Consider the following 17,234-nt stretch of genomic DNA (forward strand, 5'->3'; position numbering starts at 1 on the left):
GGGAGGGAGAGAAAGAATAAGGGAGTGAGTAAGGGAGAGAGAGAGAGATAGAGAGAAATTATGACTGCTTAAAATGAAATGATTAGTAATTGTTTTACTTGTGTGCTCTAGTGGTGTTGTTAAAGAAAACAAACCATTTTTCTTGTTTGTCTTTGTCATCGTCTTCTTATTATTATTATCATGATGCTGGAGCAGAAGGCGTATACATTTGGCTCTAAACTTTTCATCTCTTTCAAATGATCTGGTGCATAAGGTTTAAAACCCTAGTTCTCATTCCAGCCAGTGCACCATGACTGGTATATCAATGGTTATGGTATGTGCTATCCTGTCTGGGATGGTGCATATATATATATAAAATATCCCTAATGACATTATATTGCGGGTTTCCTCTCTAAGACTATATGTCAAAATTACCAAATGTCTGAAAACCCAATAGCAGATGATTAATAAATCAGTGTGATGTAGTGGTGTCATTAAACAACATTTTTAACTTTTTGGTTTAAAACCTGTCAGTATATGTATTGTATTTTTATTCTGTATGTTTTAAGGTTAATTAGTCTCTTCATCCATCCATTTTTGATTCCCGTCGGTGGGCCTGTTGGGCTATTGCTCATTCCACCCAGTGCTTCTGTACTGGGGTAACAAAGGCCATGGCATGTGCTATCCTGTCTGTGGGATGGTGCATATAAAAGATGTTTCTAATCGAAATGAGTAGCCCATGAAGTGACAACAGCGGGTTTCCTCTCTCAATATCTGTGTAGGTCCTTAAACCATATGTCAGACGCCATATAACCATGAATAAAATGTGTTGAGTGCGTCGTTAAATAAAACATTTCTTTCCTTCCTTCATTGATCCACATGTAAAACAGTTGGTGACACCAGTGTCCAGTACTGATGTTCCAGTGATTGATTATAATTGAAAATTGATTGGTTGCACTTTACCGATGTGATGATCAATTATAAAAATCCACAAGTTATTGTCACCGAAAATGTTAACTGTAATTGTTCCTCCAATTTAGATAACGGAATTGACGTCACTATGTTGGAGTTGGTGCTTGTTTTCATAATATGTATATTTAAAAAAAAAAAAAAATGTTTAGTACAGTAATTATTAAAGGTAATACTAGCAATTAGTGGAGTTTGTTCTGGTGAACATGACAGTAGGTGTGTTAATTCCAACGAACAGATAACTTAACTTGGTGAAGATTTGGTTTAAGGGTTCTTTATTCCAGAGAATAGGATTAAGTTGTCAACCAAACCCATTTAATCGTGCTGGAACCTTAATTGCATACAGTGTATATGAGCATGGAAATTAAGTTGAAAAGAAATGAAACGCAAATTTTATTTACATTATAATATTATGTTTACATTTTAAAATATTGTTTATATTTAAAATCATTTATGTTTCCATTTTCTATTAAATTCTGGTTTGTTTTTATATTAGATGAGTTTCACTTCTGTTGCAATTGTTGTATAACACGTAGACATGAATAGTTTTATGTATAATCAATTGTTGACTTGCAACATCAGTTTGATCGAGCTGTCCACCTGTCGTGTGTCTCCTGGGTTTTATGTTCACAGTTGTTACATCCCTAGATACATCTATAGTCTGTCCCACAAAGAACGCCTTTTTTCATACTATGAATTTTACTACAAGTTATTTATTTCTAAACCGATTGATTTGTAAATTGCACACAAAAATAGGAGGGGGTTTTTTAATTTCCAAAACACTTTTACTTTTCTTCTTACATCAAACCAAACTGAAATTATCCTTTATAAAAATATGTTTATTGAATGATGGGACAGACTATAGAGCATGATTCATCGCATTTAAAAAAAAAATAGATTGAATACTGCTCGGCTTAAGAACGACACCTATTTATTTTGATGCCTTCTAGTAGTTAATTGCCCTTTTTTCCCCTGTCAATCCAACCAGAGGGAACTATAGTTTTTGTCTCTGTCCGTCCGTATTATTATCTGTCACTCTTTTCCACATGGTTTTCCTGACTTTTTCACAATGCCTCAAGATATTAAACTGAAATTTTGTATATAGCTTTACAGGTGGTAATATTTTAAAATCTTAGGTAACCGGAAATTGGTTCATGTTTACTTAGGTTACTTGAATATAGTTTTAGTAACCGATGAGTTAGACCTACCTAATTCATATGTATTAAAAAAAATGAACTGATTTTCAATTTCACTTCTGATAGGGTACTTTCAATTTTAGAAATTAATTGTTCACCACATAACCAGTTGGTGGTTCAACTAACCGACACGTGAACAGAACAACGATTCTGATAAAATATTGCGCCCTGCTTTATCACATGTATTGTTACAGATCAAGTTGGACTTGCATAGTGATTTACCCATGATGTTCATGAACCATAAAAATAATTCTAAATAAATATAAATTCAAAATTAATTATAAGCATGAACATAAAAGGAATAACAGACTATCCTTATAATTAAATTTTTGTTTTGTTTATACCCCAATGAACATAAAAGGAATAACAGACAAACATTACATTAATAATCATGGTTTTGAGTGGTTTCACCGTACTGTCTGGTTTTTAACTGTTTCACTGTACTGTTTGGTTTTAAGGGGTTTCACCGGACTTGGTTTTTAGGGGTTTCACTGTACTGTTTGGTTTTTAGGGGTTTCACCGGACTGTCTGGTTTTAAGGGGTTTCACTGTACTGTCTGGTTTTAAGGGTTTTCACCGTACTGTCTGGTTTTCAGGGGTTTCATTGTACTGTCTGGTTTTGAGGGGTTTCACTATCCCAACTCTGGTTTTGAGCAGTTTCCCTGTACTGTCTGGTTTTCAGGGGTTTCACGGGACTGGTTTTGAGCAGTTTCACTGTCCTAACTCTGTTTGGTTTTGAGCAGTTTCACTGTACTGTCTGGTTTTGAGAGGTTTCACTGTACTATCTGGTTTTGATGGGTTTCACTATCCTAACTCTGGTTTTGAGCAGTTTCACTGTACTGTCTGGTTTTGAGAGGTTTCACTCTCCTAACTCTGGTTTTGAGCAGTTTCACTGTACTGTCTGGTTTTCAGGGGTTTCACTCTCCTAACTCTGGTTTTGAGCAGTTTCACTATACTGTCTGGTTTTGAGCCGTTTCACTGTACTGTCTGGTTTTGAGCAGTTTCACTGTACTGTCTGGTTTTGAGTGATTTCACTGTACTGTCTGATTTTGAGTGGTTTCACTGTACTGTATGGTTTTAAGCCATTTCACTGTACTGTATGGTTTTAAGCCATTTCACTATACTGTCTGGTTTTGAGCCGTTTCACTATACTGTCCAGTTTTGAGCCGTTTCACTATACTGTCTGGTTTTGAGCCGTTTCACCATACTGTCTGGTTTTGAACAGTTTCACTATACTGTCTGGTTTTGATGGGTTTCACAGTACTGTCTGGTTTTGATGGGTTTCACCATACTGTCTGGTTTTGATGGGTTTCACCGGACTGTCTGGTTTTGATGGGTTTCACCGGGCTGTCTGGTTTTGATGGGTTTCACCGGACTGTCTGGTTTTGATGGGTTTCACTGTACTGTCTGGTTTTCAGGTGTTTCACTGTACTGTCTGGTTTTTAGGGTTTCACCGGACTGTCTGGTTTTGATGTACTGTCTGGTTTTGATGGGTTTCACTGTACTGTCTGGTTTTGATGGGTTTCATCGTACTGTCTGGTTTTGATGGGTTTCACCGTACTGTCTGGTTTTGATGAGTTTCACCGTACTGTCTGGTTTTGATGGGTTTTACCGGACTGTCTGGTTTTGATGGGTTTCACTGTACTGTCTGGTTTTCAGCTGTTTCATTGTACTGTCTGGTTTTTAGGGTTTCACCGGACTGTCTGGTTTTGATGGGTTTCACTGTACTGCCTGGTTTTGATGGGTTTCACTGTACTGTCTGGTTTTGATGGGTTTCACCGGACTGTCTGGTTTTGATGGGTTTCACTGTACTGTCTGGGTTTTGATGGGTTTCACTGTACTGTCTGGTTTTCAGGTGTTTCACTGTACTGTCTGGTTTTTAGGGTTTCACCGGACTGTCTGGTTTTGATGGGTTTCACTGTACTGTCTGGTTTTTAGGGTTTCACTGTACTGTCTGGTTTTGATGGGTTTCATCGGACTGTCTGGTTTTGATGGGTTTCACTGTACTGTCTGGTTTTTAGGGTTTCACTGTACTGTCTGGATGGTTGTCTGAGTCATTCTCACTGGAGAGATAATTCGGAAATAAATGGTTCAGTAATGGCCAAGCCTATTAATGCTGCTAATAATTACTTTCAAGAATGCTTTTGATTAACCCTATTAGCTTTTATAGCCAAATGATAATGCTCTGACCCTATTAACTTTTTTAATTCTATATCAAATGTGTCAGCTAATGTTTTGAGGTTTTTAATGTTTTTAACAGTTATTTTTGTTATTGATTGATTTTTTATATATATTTTTAATCTCACAAAATACACAAACACATATAAAATATGCTACTCAACTTTCGCTAGTTATATCTGGAAAAATTTATTTTAAGTAAAGAAAATGCATTAATTGGGTTTGATAGGTGACATATCTAATTGTAGTTACACGTATGTATTACTATAGAACATCCAAACCACATAGTCTCATGGTTCACGTTATACAAATTTACAATGTGCACAAATTATTTATCATGATATATATTTGGTATATCCCTAGCAAATGTTGAGTAGTATATTATACATTTTATCTTTAAAATTAATTGTTTCATGAATCCTGATAAAACCATATTATTTGTTTAAGATTAAATTTATATCCTAAAAAACTTTAATAATAAAGACAAAAACTATATACATTTATATATAATATCCTTTTACATAAAAAAATGTTTTTAAATACACCTGTCATAAAGTATTGGTTACATTGTAACACTTTCATTGAGTTGCATATATGGTAAGACTGGAGCCAATTTCACTAAACATCGTAAATTTACTAGCAGTAAACTGGTGATAAGTTTACATGAAAATGACATCATTACGGAAGATGGAGCATTTGATTGGCAAAAGAAAACAAAATATACACATGTATTTTAAACTATATTTGGTTTATTGTTAATAGTAACAAGAACTGTGGTTTAGTCGTAGATTTACATTTTCGTGCAAAACTAGGCTTACGATGTTTTGTGAAATTGGGCTGTGGGCCCCTTTCAACAAAGCAATGTTAGTGCTAAGATGACCTTTAGTGCATTACATAGTTATGTATTATTGATGATATTATATTGGTGCTCAGATTGCCTCTTTGAACTGCACACCTGCTGGAGCCAAATTCTCAAAACATTGTCACTTTGTATATTCACATGAGGCAGGATGTAGCCCTGTGTTAAAGCATTCGCTTGATGGGTGGTCGGTCTAGGATCGATCCCCGTTGGTGGACCCATTGGGCTATTTCTCATTCCAGGCAGTGCTCCACAACTGGTATAACAAAGGCCGTGGTATATAGTATCCTGTCTGTGGGATGGTGCATATAAAAGATCCCTTGCTGCTAATCGAAAAAGAGTAGCCCATGAAGTGGCGACATCAAGATTCCTCTCTCAATATCTGTGTGGTCCTTAACCATATGTCTGACGCCATATAACAGTAATTAAAATGTGTTGAGTGCGTCGTTAACTAAAAACATTTCCTTCCTTCCTTCTGGTAACCGGCCTCGGTGGTGTCGTGGTTAAGCCATCGGACATAAGACTGGTAGGTACTGGATTCGCAGGCTGGTACTGGCTCTCACCCAGAGCAAGTTTTAACAACTGAATGTGTAGGTGTAAAACCACTACACCCTCTTCTCTCTCACTAACACTAACAACTAACCCACTGTCCTGGACAGACAGCCCAGATAACTGAGGTGTGTCCAGGACAGCGTGCTTGAACCTTAATTGGATATAAGCACGGAAATAAGTTGAAATGAAATGAAATGTATTTGGTAACTATTTCATGCAGAAAATTACATCAGTGTGAAAGATGGCTCACAGCAATGACAAATGGAAGTAATATTTCGAACTGATATTTGTACTGTTTGCATGTATGTGCAAAGTTATAAACCACAATTAATAAACAATCCTTATAATTAAAATGAGTTTGAAATTTGCATAAATAAAAAGAATTCTTATTTACCTTGATCCAAATTACATTATATTAATTTTTTTCTTCGTGAAATAGAACACATGTAAATAACTGTACGTGTATGGTTGCAGGCAAATCACAACAAATCTTTACATGGATTACAACTAATATTGTGAGTAGAATGATGGAAATACATGGTTAAGAGGTTTTAGACCAGCTCATTTTGAACAACTATCTCGCATGATTTTTGACTGAACATTAATATTAGCTCCAGCAATGGTGGTGTGAGGCAGTTGACCCCTCTTGAACCTCCGTCATGTATGCTTATGGATTTGAGGAGTAAAAGTGTATAATTCTCAGCTGCATTCTTTCTGCATTTAATTGTGCCACTAGTATTAACTGTGATTTGGTTGGCGAGGTGTCATGGGGCTGGAATACCACTGATATCAGAGCTGGGGCTTGCCATGGCCGTCATGACACCCGTGATTACGGTGAAATACGACCCCACTCCACTCACAATTGGCAGCTGCTTAATTACACACAAATATCCGTCTGTCGAGAAACGGATTAACAGTCCATACAATAACTATGCATCAAATGAATGCCCAGTTTGAAAGTTGTAATATCTTGTCTTTTTCTCCTCTCTGCCTTGTACATTTACTTTCAGTTTGTTTGGTTAAAACCACATATACATACCAGTACTTCTTCACTTTTCACTCATTTCTTTCTGTCAGTATGTCAGTATTTGTTGGCTTTTTTCTTATTGATGTAACATTTTTTAAAATGATTGGTTTTAATGTGACTGAACATCGGTACAGAATTGTGCATTTTTGTCTCTCCTTGACAAAGTCAAAAAGTTAAATATTGGTACTATTTTTCAATTGATAGGTAATACGTTTGTTTTTTGTTTAAAGACCCATTAGAGCACATTAATTTATTAATGATCAGGTATTGGATGTCAAACATTTGATCATTCTAACGTAGTCTTAGAAAGAAAGGATCTTTTATATGCACCAGCCCACAGACAGGATAGCACATACCATGGCCTTTGATATACCAGTCGTGGTGCACTGGCTGGAACAGGAAGTAGCCCAATGGGCCCACCTACAAGGATCGATCTCAAACCAACTGAAGTCATTGACTTTTGCATTTACCTCCAATCTTAAGTTTTTATGATTTTGTCCATTTCTTACTTGTAAACTACAAGTCCTACTTCAATGAAACTTGGTTTAAAGTTGCATGTATGACTATTCATCTTGATGCATGTTAATGTTGGGGGGTTTTATAATCTATAAAATTATTATTATTATTTTGATTATTTGAAACATTTAATCAATTTTAATGTGCTATGATGGTCTCCACATTTTGTTGTAATTGATGTCACATCCTGACATTAGTGAAAAGTAGAAGAATTACATATTACATATGTCTATTACTGTGTTCTAAACAAATGTTCTACTTTTTTTTTTTCAATATATTATCTCAGGGGTAGTATGACTTGACTTTTCCTAAAATCTTCTCTTGCCATAGTACAACACACACCTTGGACAATTTTCTGCACATATGCCTGACAAGTACACATGGAATATAGAGACTTGTATGTCACGGAATACTATAGCCTTGTGTCTTTAGCCTATATGACCTTACTGGATTGATTTACATTGTATACTGACCAGTGTATCTGGTAAGTTATTGTATTCAGTAGCCAATTCCCTGAACTTGGGGAGTGTGCCGGTCTGTGCCACTGGACTGGACATCTGTACAACTAGTGCCTCAGAAGATTAAGTAGGATTATATCAGTGACAGATAGGAAAGCCAGGTGGCTCCCCCTGTGTATTAAATCAAATTGATTAAGTGTCAGTTTGCTCCTGTGAATATTAGAATTAATTCTTTTACCGAAAATTAGAACAATGGCGGCTGCGTTATGCTATTGTTTACTGCTAATTCCTATATAGTCTGACCTGCCATGAGAAATGTCTTCAAGCAGATGTTTCTTATTAAAGGGACCGGCCTCGGTGGCATCGTGGCAGGCCATCGGTCTATAGGCTGGTAGGTACTGGGTTCGAATCCCAGTTGAGGCATGGGATTTTTAATCCAGATACCGACTCCAAACCCTGAGTGAGTGCTCCGCAAGGCTCAATGGGTAGGTGTAAACCACTTGCACCAACCAGTGATCCATAACTGGTTCAACAAAGGCCATGGTTTGTGCTATCCTGCCTGTGGGAAGCGCAAATGAAAGATCCCTTGCTGCTAATTGGAAGAGTAGCCCATGTAGTGGCGACAGCAGGTTTCCTCTTAGAATATGTGTGGTCCATAACCATATGTCTGACACCATATAACCGTAAATAAAATGTGTTTAGTGCGTCGTTAAATAAAACATTTCTTTCTTATTAAAGGGCTCTTCACCCTTTGCATTTGACCTCCGGGTCGAGATCTAGCTCAGTCGGTAGAGCGCTCGCCTGAGATTGTTTGGTTGTAGGATCAAACCACCTCAGTGGGCCCGTTCTCTGATTAGGGGCGGACTCTGGCTCTGTAGGGCACTTGCCTACAGTTCTTTGGTAGCAAGATCGAACCTCTTCAGTCGACCCATTCTCTAATAGATTTGTTCCCGTCCCACACAGTGCCCCATGACTGGTATATTAAAGGCCATGATATGTGTTGTCCTGTCTATGGGAAAGTGCATATAAAAAATCCCTTGCTGGAAATGGAAAAATGTAACGTGTTTCCTCTGAAGATTGAGTCAAAATTACCAAATGTATGACATATCTCTCACATGCTCTCTCTCTTTCTCTCTCTCTCTCTCTCTCTCTCTCTCTCTCTCTCTCTCTCTCTCTCTTCTCTCTCTCTCTCTCTCTCTCTCTCTCTCTCTCTCTCTCTCTCTCTCCCTCCCTATTGTAATACACAATAATAATTAACAGCACAAATATTTTTAAATTTTAATTTCAGGGCCGAATCTAGTGCTGGTAGGTTGGCCGAGCTGAATCCATATGTTAGTATTCATACTCTGACCTACCCCCTGACAGAAGACACGGATCTGTCTTACCTTGTCCAATTTCAGGTAAAAAAAATACAAAACTTATTTCTAACATAGATCAATTTAATGCCAGTACATCATGAGGTTTAATCCAGCCAGTGCTCCACAACTGGTGTAACAAAGGCCATGGTATGTACTAACCTGTCTATGGGATGGTGCATATAAAAAATCCCTTGCACTAATCAAAAAGAGTAGCCCATGTAGTGGTGACAGCGGGTTTCCTCTTTCAATAACCAAAAGATAATTTCCATATAACCGTAAATAAAATGTGTTGAGTGTGTTGTTAAATCAAACATTTCCTTCCTTCCTTCATGGGGTTTAATTACATGTGTGTAATATGAACATTGTTAATCTGATTGTGTTGATATTGGTGGTGTAAAATAATAACAATTATTTGTTTTTATAATATGTTTCACTGTGAATATCAAGTAAAGTTTTAAATTTGCAATGGTTTTCAGCACTGCTGCCACAAAAAGCTGTTAAAAATTGATCTGCAACAGCATTTTTATCATCATTTGGTATTTATTATCGGTTCTAGATTGCTGTTACAAGCTTATCTGCATTTTTAGATTAACTGAGTCTTCAAACGGCATTTCTTATGCATTTATGAAATGTATACAAAGGCTACCTTTTTTTAAAGATTGTGAGTTGTAGTGCACTTGGGTGGTCTTTGTAGGCTGTTTTAGTCTAGTGAACATTTTAAAAACTTTTTTTTTAGTGTGTAATTCTGTGTGAATGCTCGCTGAATGTCCAACTGAAGGTGAACAAGTACTGCAGACAACAAACACCACAAATCAAGGTAAGTTGATTTTCAGTCTATGACCCATTTAATCTGAACATTGAGCTATTAAAATGAGATCTCCTAAAACTTAACCAAAATATAATTAATGAAGGATAATTATATATTTATAAAAAAAAAAATGCAATAAAATAAAATGAATCATAGTGCACTCAACATTTGATAATACCGATTCAGCAATTTTAACAAATTTTAGAGTTTTTGTAGTGTACTCCCGGTAGTATTTATTAAACAAAATACCTGCAACTTTTATGCCAATAGCTTGGTACATTGTTATCGCCTAAGATGCAATAGATCGCTGGATCAGTAATTCAGATGGGTTTTTCCCATTCCAACCTGTGTCCCATATCAAAGGTGATGGTGCTACTGTCCTGTTTATTGGAAGTATATTTAAAAGATTCCATGCTGCTTTGGTGATTGGAGGTACATGTAGTCCAGTGGTAAATTACATGTACAAGCGTGGTTGGTTAGGATCGATCCCCACCGGTGGGTCCATTGGGCCATTTCTCATTCCACCCACAGTTCCAGTGGAACATACACAACTGGTGTAACAAAAGGCCGTGGTATGCACTATCCTGTCTGTGGGATGCTGCATATATTAGATCCCTTGCTGATTGGAAAAAGTAGCCGATTGCGTGGCGGCAGTGGGTTTCCTCTCTCATTATTTGTATTGTCTTTAACCACATGTCCAATACCATGTAACTATAATTAAAATGTGTTAAGCAATGAGTGAGTCGATAAATAGAACATTTCTTCCTTTCTTGCTGCTTTTTTAATCGAACTTTAATCAGTTGGTGTAAACCGATACTAACTGATGATCGTTGATAGTATTCCGATACTTCAGATATACCTTTCTAATGTTTTGCCACATTTATTATCAGGGCTTCTAGATTATGGTAGCCTCACTCCAATGGCTAGTGATATTCAGTGTAGGGCTAGTAAATAACTACTATTACCATGCCCGACAGCTAGTGAAATTTGTTTGTCAAATGCTGCAGTTTTGTAAATTTTGTAAATATGAATATTCTGCCCACACCACAACTACCTATAGTTAGTGTTTTTAAGCTCTATCTTCCTCTTTAGGTGACATCCGATTATTAAATTTAATTACTAAAATTGTATTAACTTAATGCAAAGTAGGGCTAGAGAATTTTTAATTAAAAAAAATCACTGATCCCATGGCTAGTGGATTTTATAAAAATTCTAGAATCTCTGCTTATTAGTGATGTCTTTATTGCTTGAAACTGAATATAAAAAAAAAAAATTAAAACAATGATCATATTTGGATTTGTCTTGTAAATATCAAATTTCTTTTCAGTTTATAATTGTCAGATTGTTATTGGTTTCTGTATTGAGTATTGATTTTTTAATGAACGATACTGTAGTAAATTTGCAATATCTTTTCAGTTTATATCGTCCGATGTGTTTGGCGTGTTCGGTAGTGTGTTCTGTGATTTCGGTGATGCCTTTGACGTGTTCGATTCTACAGGAGAGGAGCCAAAAGATGTTTTCATTTCCAACATCACAAAAGTATGAAATGTTTTTGAAGTTTGATATAACGGACAATTTCGTTTTTAAAAATTTGTTTAGAAACCGTTGCTAATCAGTTAGAAAATTAGCACTGTCTGAAATGTGTATATAGCAAATTGCAATGCAATACTTAATAAAAATTTAACAAACAATGCAATACTTAATCAAAAACTTTTCTCCGGTTAAACCAGATTGTTTGTGAAAGTCATCTTCACTCATAGGCATACAGGCTCCCATTATTATTGGGGGGGGGGGGGGGGGGGGGGGGGGGTGTGTGTATTTTAGCTTGATTTAAACGGAAATGCTCGAATCTGGATAACAACATTTATTCATATTAGCATTAGTAGCAAACAGCTATATAGAGCTGCAAATCAATGAATACACATTTTGACATGAATTACAACTAATAGTGTGTGATGGAAATACACGATGAAAAAGTTTCAGACCAGATAATTTTGCCCGAATGTCTTAATCTGTTTTTGTCTAAATTCAAAGATTTGCACCAGCATATGTCTTGACTGTATTTTCACATGTATGACCTGTGATTGCACTTACATGTAATAAAAAGAGTAAATAAATTTAGCATAATAACAAGAACGTTGTGACGAGAGTGGATCGTAGAATCCATGTGAATCTTTTTGTTTAATTCTGCAGGAGAACCCGGGCGTTGTGACGACAATGGATCGTAGAATCCATGGGTGTGAGTGTGGTGACACGGTCACATTCAAAGAGGTGCGGGGTATGACCGCTTTGAATGGAAAACAGTTCAAAATTAAGGGTGAGTTATGATGTTACTTATCAGTGTTGCTTGGCTGCCATTATTTCGCTGTTTGTTCTGATAGACAAATTATTTCCGACTGTAAATGAAAAAATAGACGACACCTTAGAGCATACTGTCCTGCAACCACTGTTTCTATTGACAGATTGTGATGATGGATAAAGGAAAATCATATACGTATAGTAACAGAATATGACTTTTGACTTCACTCATGTGAAAGAAAGAAAGAAATGTTTTATTTAACAATGCTCTCAGCATATTTTATTTTTGGTTATATGGCATCAGACATATGGTTAACGACCACACAGATATTGAGAGAGGAAACCTTCTGTCGCCACTTCATGGGCTACTCTTTTCAATTAGCAGCAAGGAAACTTATATACACCATCCCACAGACAGGGTAGTACATACCACCACCTTTGATATACCAGTCGTGGTGCACTGGCTGGAACGAGAAATAGCCCAATGGGGATCAATCCCAGAACGACCGTGCATTGAGTGAGCACTGTACCACTGGGCTATGTCCCGCACCTCACTCATTTCATAAACCAGTCGTGGTGCACTGGCTGGAACAAGAAATAGCCCAATGGGGATCAATCCCAGAACGACCGTGCATTGAGTGAGCACTGTACCACTGGGCTATGTCCCGCACCTCACTCATTTCATAAACCAGTCGTGGTGCACTGGCTGGAACGAGAAATAGCCCAATGGGGATCAATCCCAGAACGACCGTGCATTGAGTGAGCACTGTACCACTGGGCTATGTCCCACACCTCACTCATTTGATAAACCAGTCGTGGTGCACTGGCTGGAACGAGAAATAGCCCAATGGGGATCAATCCCAGAACGACCATGCATTGAGTGAGCACTGTACCACTGGGCTATGTCCCGCACCTCACTCATTTGATAAACCAGTCGTGGTGCACTGGCTGGAACGAGAAATAGCCCAATGGGGATCAATCCCAGAACGACCGTGCATTCAGTGAGCACTGTACCACTGGGCTATGTCCCGCACCTCACTCATTTGATAAACCAGTCGTGGTGCACTGGCTGGAACGAGAAATAGTCCAGTGGGGATCAATCCCAGAACGACCGTGCATTCAGTGAGCACTGGACCACTGGGCTATGTCCCACACCTCACTCATTTGATGTCACACGCATAGCTACGTTACAAAATCGCTCATCTGACCTCTAGGTCATCGTACAATGTAGCAGAGATAGCAGAAATAATAGCTTTTCCCCTTAATTTTTATGGTCTGCAGGATAAAGATAACTAGTTAATGATGTACGTCGTTAACTAGTTATTCTCTATTTAAACTGACAGTTTGGTATCAAACGTGATTATTTTGACACTTGGTTGAGAGGGTGAGAGAAAGTAAGTCTGCTTCTGCCACATAGCCTACTCCTACCAATAAAGCAGCAAGGGATCTTGTATCCCATAGACAGGACAGTACATACCATCACATTTGTTGTCTCAGTCATGGAGCACTGGTTGGAGCAAGGGATGTGTTATTTGCTTAAAGTACTGGTAATCCACTTCTTAAAAAATACATAATCTTTCTTCTACAGTTTTCTTATTAGTGTTCTACCATTCTGTCTGTCTGTGTGTCCTCCATATAATTTTCTAGACGTTTTTTTGTAAATGCCTAAAGATAGCTTTATCATGTGCTGTTATAGATGATGTTTGACTTTCATGGTGATTTATGCATTTTGAGTTATGGTCCTTGAACTTAGGAGATAGGGAAATTTGTTGGGCCCTGATATGGGACATGTATTGCTTTAACAGTTCTCTGAGAACACTTAAGTTTGAACTATTAGTGGTATTTAAAAATTTGTTTAATGTTTTGCCTTTTCATAGGAATTGGAAGATAACAGCCAAGGGGTGTGTGTGTGTGTGAGGGTGAGGTGGGTGTTTGACAGTGTAGTATACTAATTTGATTTTCAACTAGGAGGAAATTGAACTATTAGTGGTATTTAAAAATTAGTTTAATATTTTGCCTTTTCATAGGAATCGGAAGATGACAGCAATGGGGGATGAGGGTCAGGTGGGTGTTTGGCAGTGCAGTATACTAATTTGATTTTCAACTAGGAGAAACATTGCATTATCTTCAGAATTCGAGGCCAAAACGATCCCAAAACACCCCATCTCCCTGCCTGTGCTTTTACTTCGAGACTTATTTGTTTTTATGATGCTATCAGTGAAGTAGTAAAACTTCATATAATTGTTGTCTTCATGCTTCATCTTGAAATTTGTATGGAAATTTATGTGGGGTTTTTCTTTTTTTGTTTTACTCCACACAGTTTTAACACCATTCAAATTCAGTATATGTGATACAAGTGGTCCCGAATTTGGGCAGTATGAAGCTGAAGGAATTGTAACACAAATAAAAGTCCCAACAGTAATGAAATTTGTAAGTACTTCTTATTTTGCTTCATCTTTTGTTGTTGTTGTTGTTGTTTACATTTACCTTTATTGCAACATGCATAATAACAATATGTTTTAAATATTAAAGTTGATAACAGCTGTTAATCTAAAACAAAAACTTAATATTTTAAATTTGTTGTTGATAAACAAAGAATAGAGAATTTTGTCATCTGTAAATGTTCAGGATGTATAGCCCTGGTGGAAAGTTTATTTTGTTTAACGGCACCACTAGTGGTGGAAACAGAAGTCTAGTAATGAATGCTACAGTAGTTTGTTTGGAACATCATGAATGTATATATTGGCATTAGATGGCTTATAATATAAATGTGAAATAACTAAAACAAAATTGTGTTATTTGTCATGCTTATTTCAAATTTTATTTGTACTACTTTTAATTAATATTTATATCCCTTTATTTATTTATTTATTCTGTGATTATTCACTTGTTCTTGCAGGGTTGCCTAGAAAGCCAGCTGAAAGCACCAAGTCTTGCTATTCCAGATCTGTGCAAGTTTGATGTGCGTATATAGAGGATAATAAACAAGTTACCAGTTATTATCAAATTTATGTCACGAGAGAAATAAGTTTAACTTGTCACAAGCTTTAGCAAAGGGAATCTCGAGATCCCTTGGGCTGATGAAGAAACTGGTTAAAATAACAATATTTCACTGTATTTAGAAATTTATAAGACAATGATAAGCTTTTGTTACCCATATGGGCAGTGCGATACAGGTGAATATATTTTCTCTCTTTGTCTTTCCCCACTGACGTCATGACATTAGTTTGGTGACGTCATCTGTTTCCTCGACTGTCAAGTCTCTCGTTGATGAGATTTTACAAACAACTGAATGTTTAGATAAATAAATTTAAAATAAAACGAATCAATGACGAAGTCGTTTAAGCAATTTGTTCTTTTTAACAATTAAACATGCTCTAAACTAATTTCTTTGTAGTTCATTCACTTCCCACATCAGTTCATTATGAACGAGACCTCTCTTGCTTACATTTGATTTGTGTACCTAAAGATAGATTTTGACATCATTGCTTTTCTTTCGTGACGTCATCAGTTTCCTCAGACTTTCACGTCTTGTATATTATATAGTTTGTGTCAGGTAAGAAGTTTAAAGTTTAAGTTTCTAAACTATTTACACTATGGGTAATAAATACAATAGCCCACTTGATACTTAGAATTACAGATTATCTGTCATTCGTGAAATTAATGTTGCCAGTCACTCGCTAAAGCTCGTGACTGACAACATTAATTTCATGAGTGACAGATAATCCATAATTCCTTGTAACTCATAAATTATTGTCTGTGTCATCTTATACATTACTAGATTGTGGTAGGTGAAACATTTAAAATTGTGTGTAATTATTGTATTTATTTATATACTGCATAATGGTTTCAGGGCATTGTCTGTTAGTATATACATGTGTTATGTGGATCAAACAAAAATGAATAGTTTAAAAACTAAAATTAATTGGCAGTTTGATAAATGTTCATGTGTTTGGCTATTGAAGTTTCATTACATTCATTGCATGTCATTGGTTCAGCCATAGCTATGCGAGTTTGTTCATTTCGCGATGACGTCACTTTACATTGGTATTTTGTTTTATTGAGCATTGTTATATAGAACAAAAAAATTATGAAACATAAAATTTGAAAATTTCAGTGTTATTATTACAAAGTATATTTGAAATTTAATTATAAATATTGTATGTTATTTCTTTTATATTCATCAAGGTATGAAAAAAAAATCATCTGCAAACTTTTGTGAGAACAGCTTAACTGATTTACACACTTTGCAGAATGTTTTTTGTTTTGTTTCATATCCCGATAAATGTATGAACTCTTGTTTTGTTATGTGCAGGCTCCCATCAATATTCATCTTGGAATCCTAGCACTGCACCAGTTCTGTGAGAGACATAAAAGGAAACCCAATGTATGGTGAGTTGTGTGAAATTAGTCACTGGCTAATGTCTAGTGAGTATTGTATGGAAATAATCAACAGATGAACCATAAAGTCTAGTGTGTGACCACGATAGATCTGTGGCTAATGTTAAGAGTATGCGAAGTTTGTTAACAAATATGTTCAGAGGATAAGTTTAAAATTTCTTAAATTAAAATCATTGACTAAAAGATCTAATGCATGGTGTCCATGAAAAATGTTCTGGAAATAATCTTTAATTAAATCCAATGTATTGAAGGTCCTTAAAATAAATCACTGGCCAAAGTCTAGTGTATTTGTAGATTTTATGAAATCATTTGCTAAAGCCCTGGGATCATATTTTCGAAGCTATTTTAGCGCTACTAAATAGTAAAACCATCATATGCAATGTCACTATGGCATATGCAGTAGTGACATCATATCCTACAGGGTGTATACTACCAAATCAAATCCCATAGACGACAATATGTGGCTAAACTCCTACCTGCAGCGTATCAATCGACATATATGCCACGGATATAAATACTACCACTCCTCACACTTAAAGTGAATCAGAAAAAAATTGGTGTTCAAACTGCTAATTTCTGAGATAACGGGTAGCGTCTATGTCTACCCTAGTTCCGCACAAAATTTAAGTACTTTTT

The 17,234-nt window shown here is 36.4% G+C and overlaps 1 protein-coding gene across 3 annotated transcripts in view; it reads left to right on the forward strand.

The window, feature by feature from the left end:
• The window catches only part of LOC121380779 (ubiquitin-like modifier-activating enzyme 6), a 60,391-nt gene that overhangs the window by 10,939 nt on the left and 32,218 nt on the right, over positions 1-17,234 (forward strand). For all 3 annotated transcript variants that reach the window (XM_041509765.1, XM_041509751.1, XM_041509756.1), the window contains exons 6-12: positions 9,022-9,133; positions 9,828-9,908; positions 11,316-11,438; positions 12,093-12,216; positions 14,518-14,627; positions 15,097-15,159; positions 16,513-16,589. In XM_041509765.1, coding sequence (XP_041365699.1) covers positions 9,022-9,133; positions 9,828-9,908; positions 11,316-11,438; positions 12,093-12,216; positions 14,518-14,627; positions 15,097-15,159; positions 16,513-16,589 — 690 coding nt within the window. The remainder of the gene's footprint in view (positions 1-9,021; positions 9,134-9,827; positions 9,909-11,315; positions 11,439-12,092; positions 12,217-14,517; positions 14,628-15,096; positions 15,160-16,512; positions 16,590-17,234) is intronic.

This window comes from Gigantopelta aegis, chromosome 2, assembly GCF_016097555.1.
Source record: "Gigantopelta aegis isolate Gae_Host chromosome 2, Gae_host_genome, whole genome shotgun sequence".
In the NCBI taxonomy this organism is placed as follows: domain Eukaryota; kingdom Metazoa; phylum Mollusca; class Gastropoda; order Neomphalida; family Peltospiridae; genus Gigantopelta; species Gigantopelta aegis.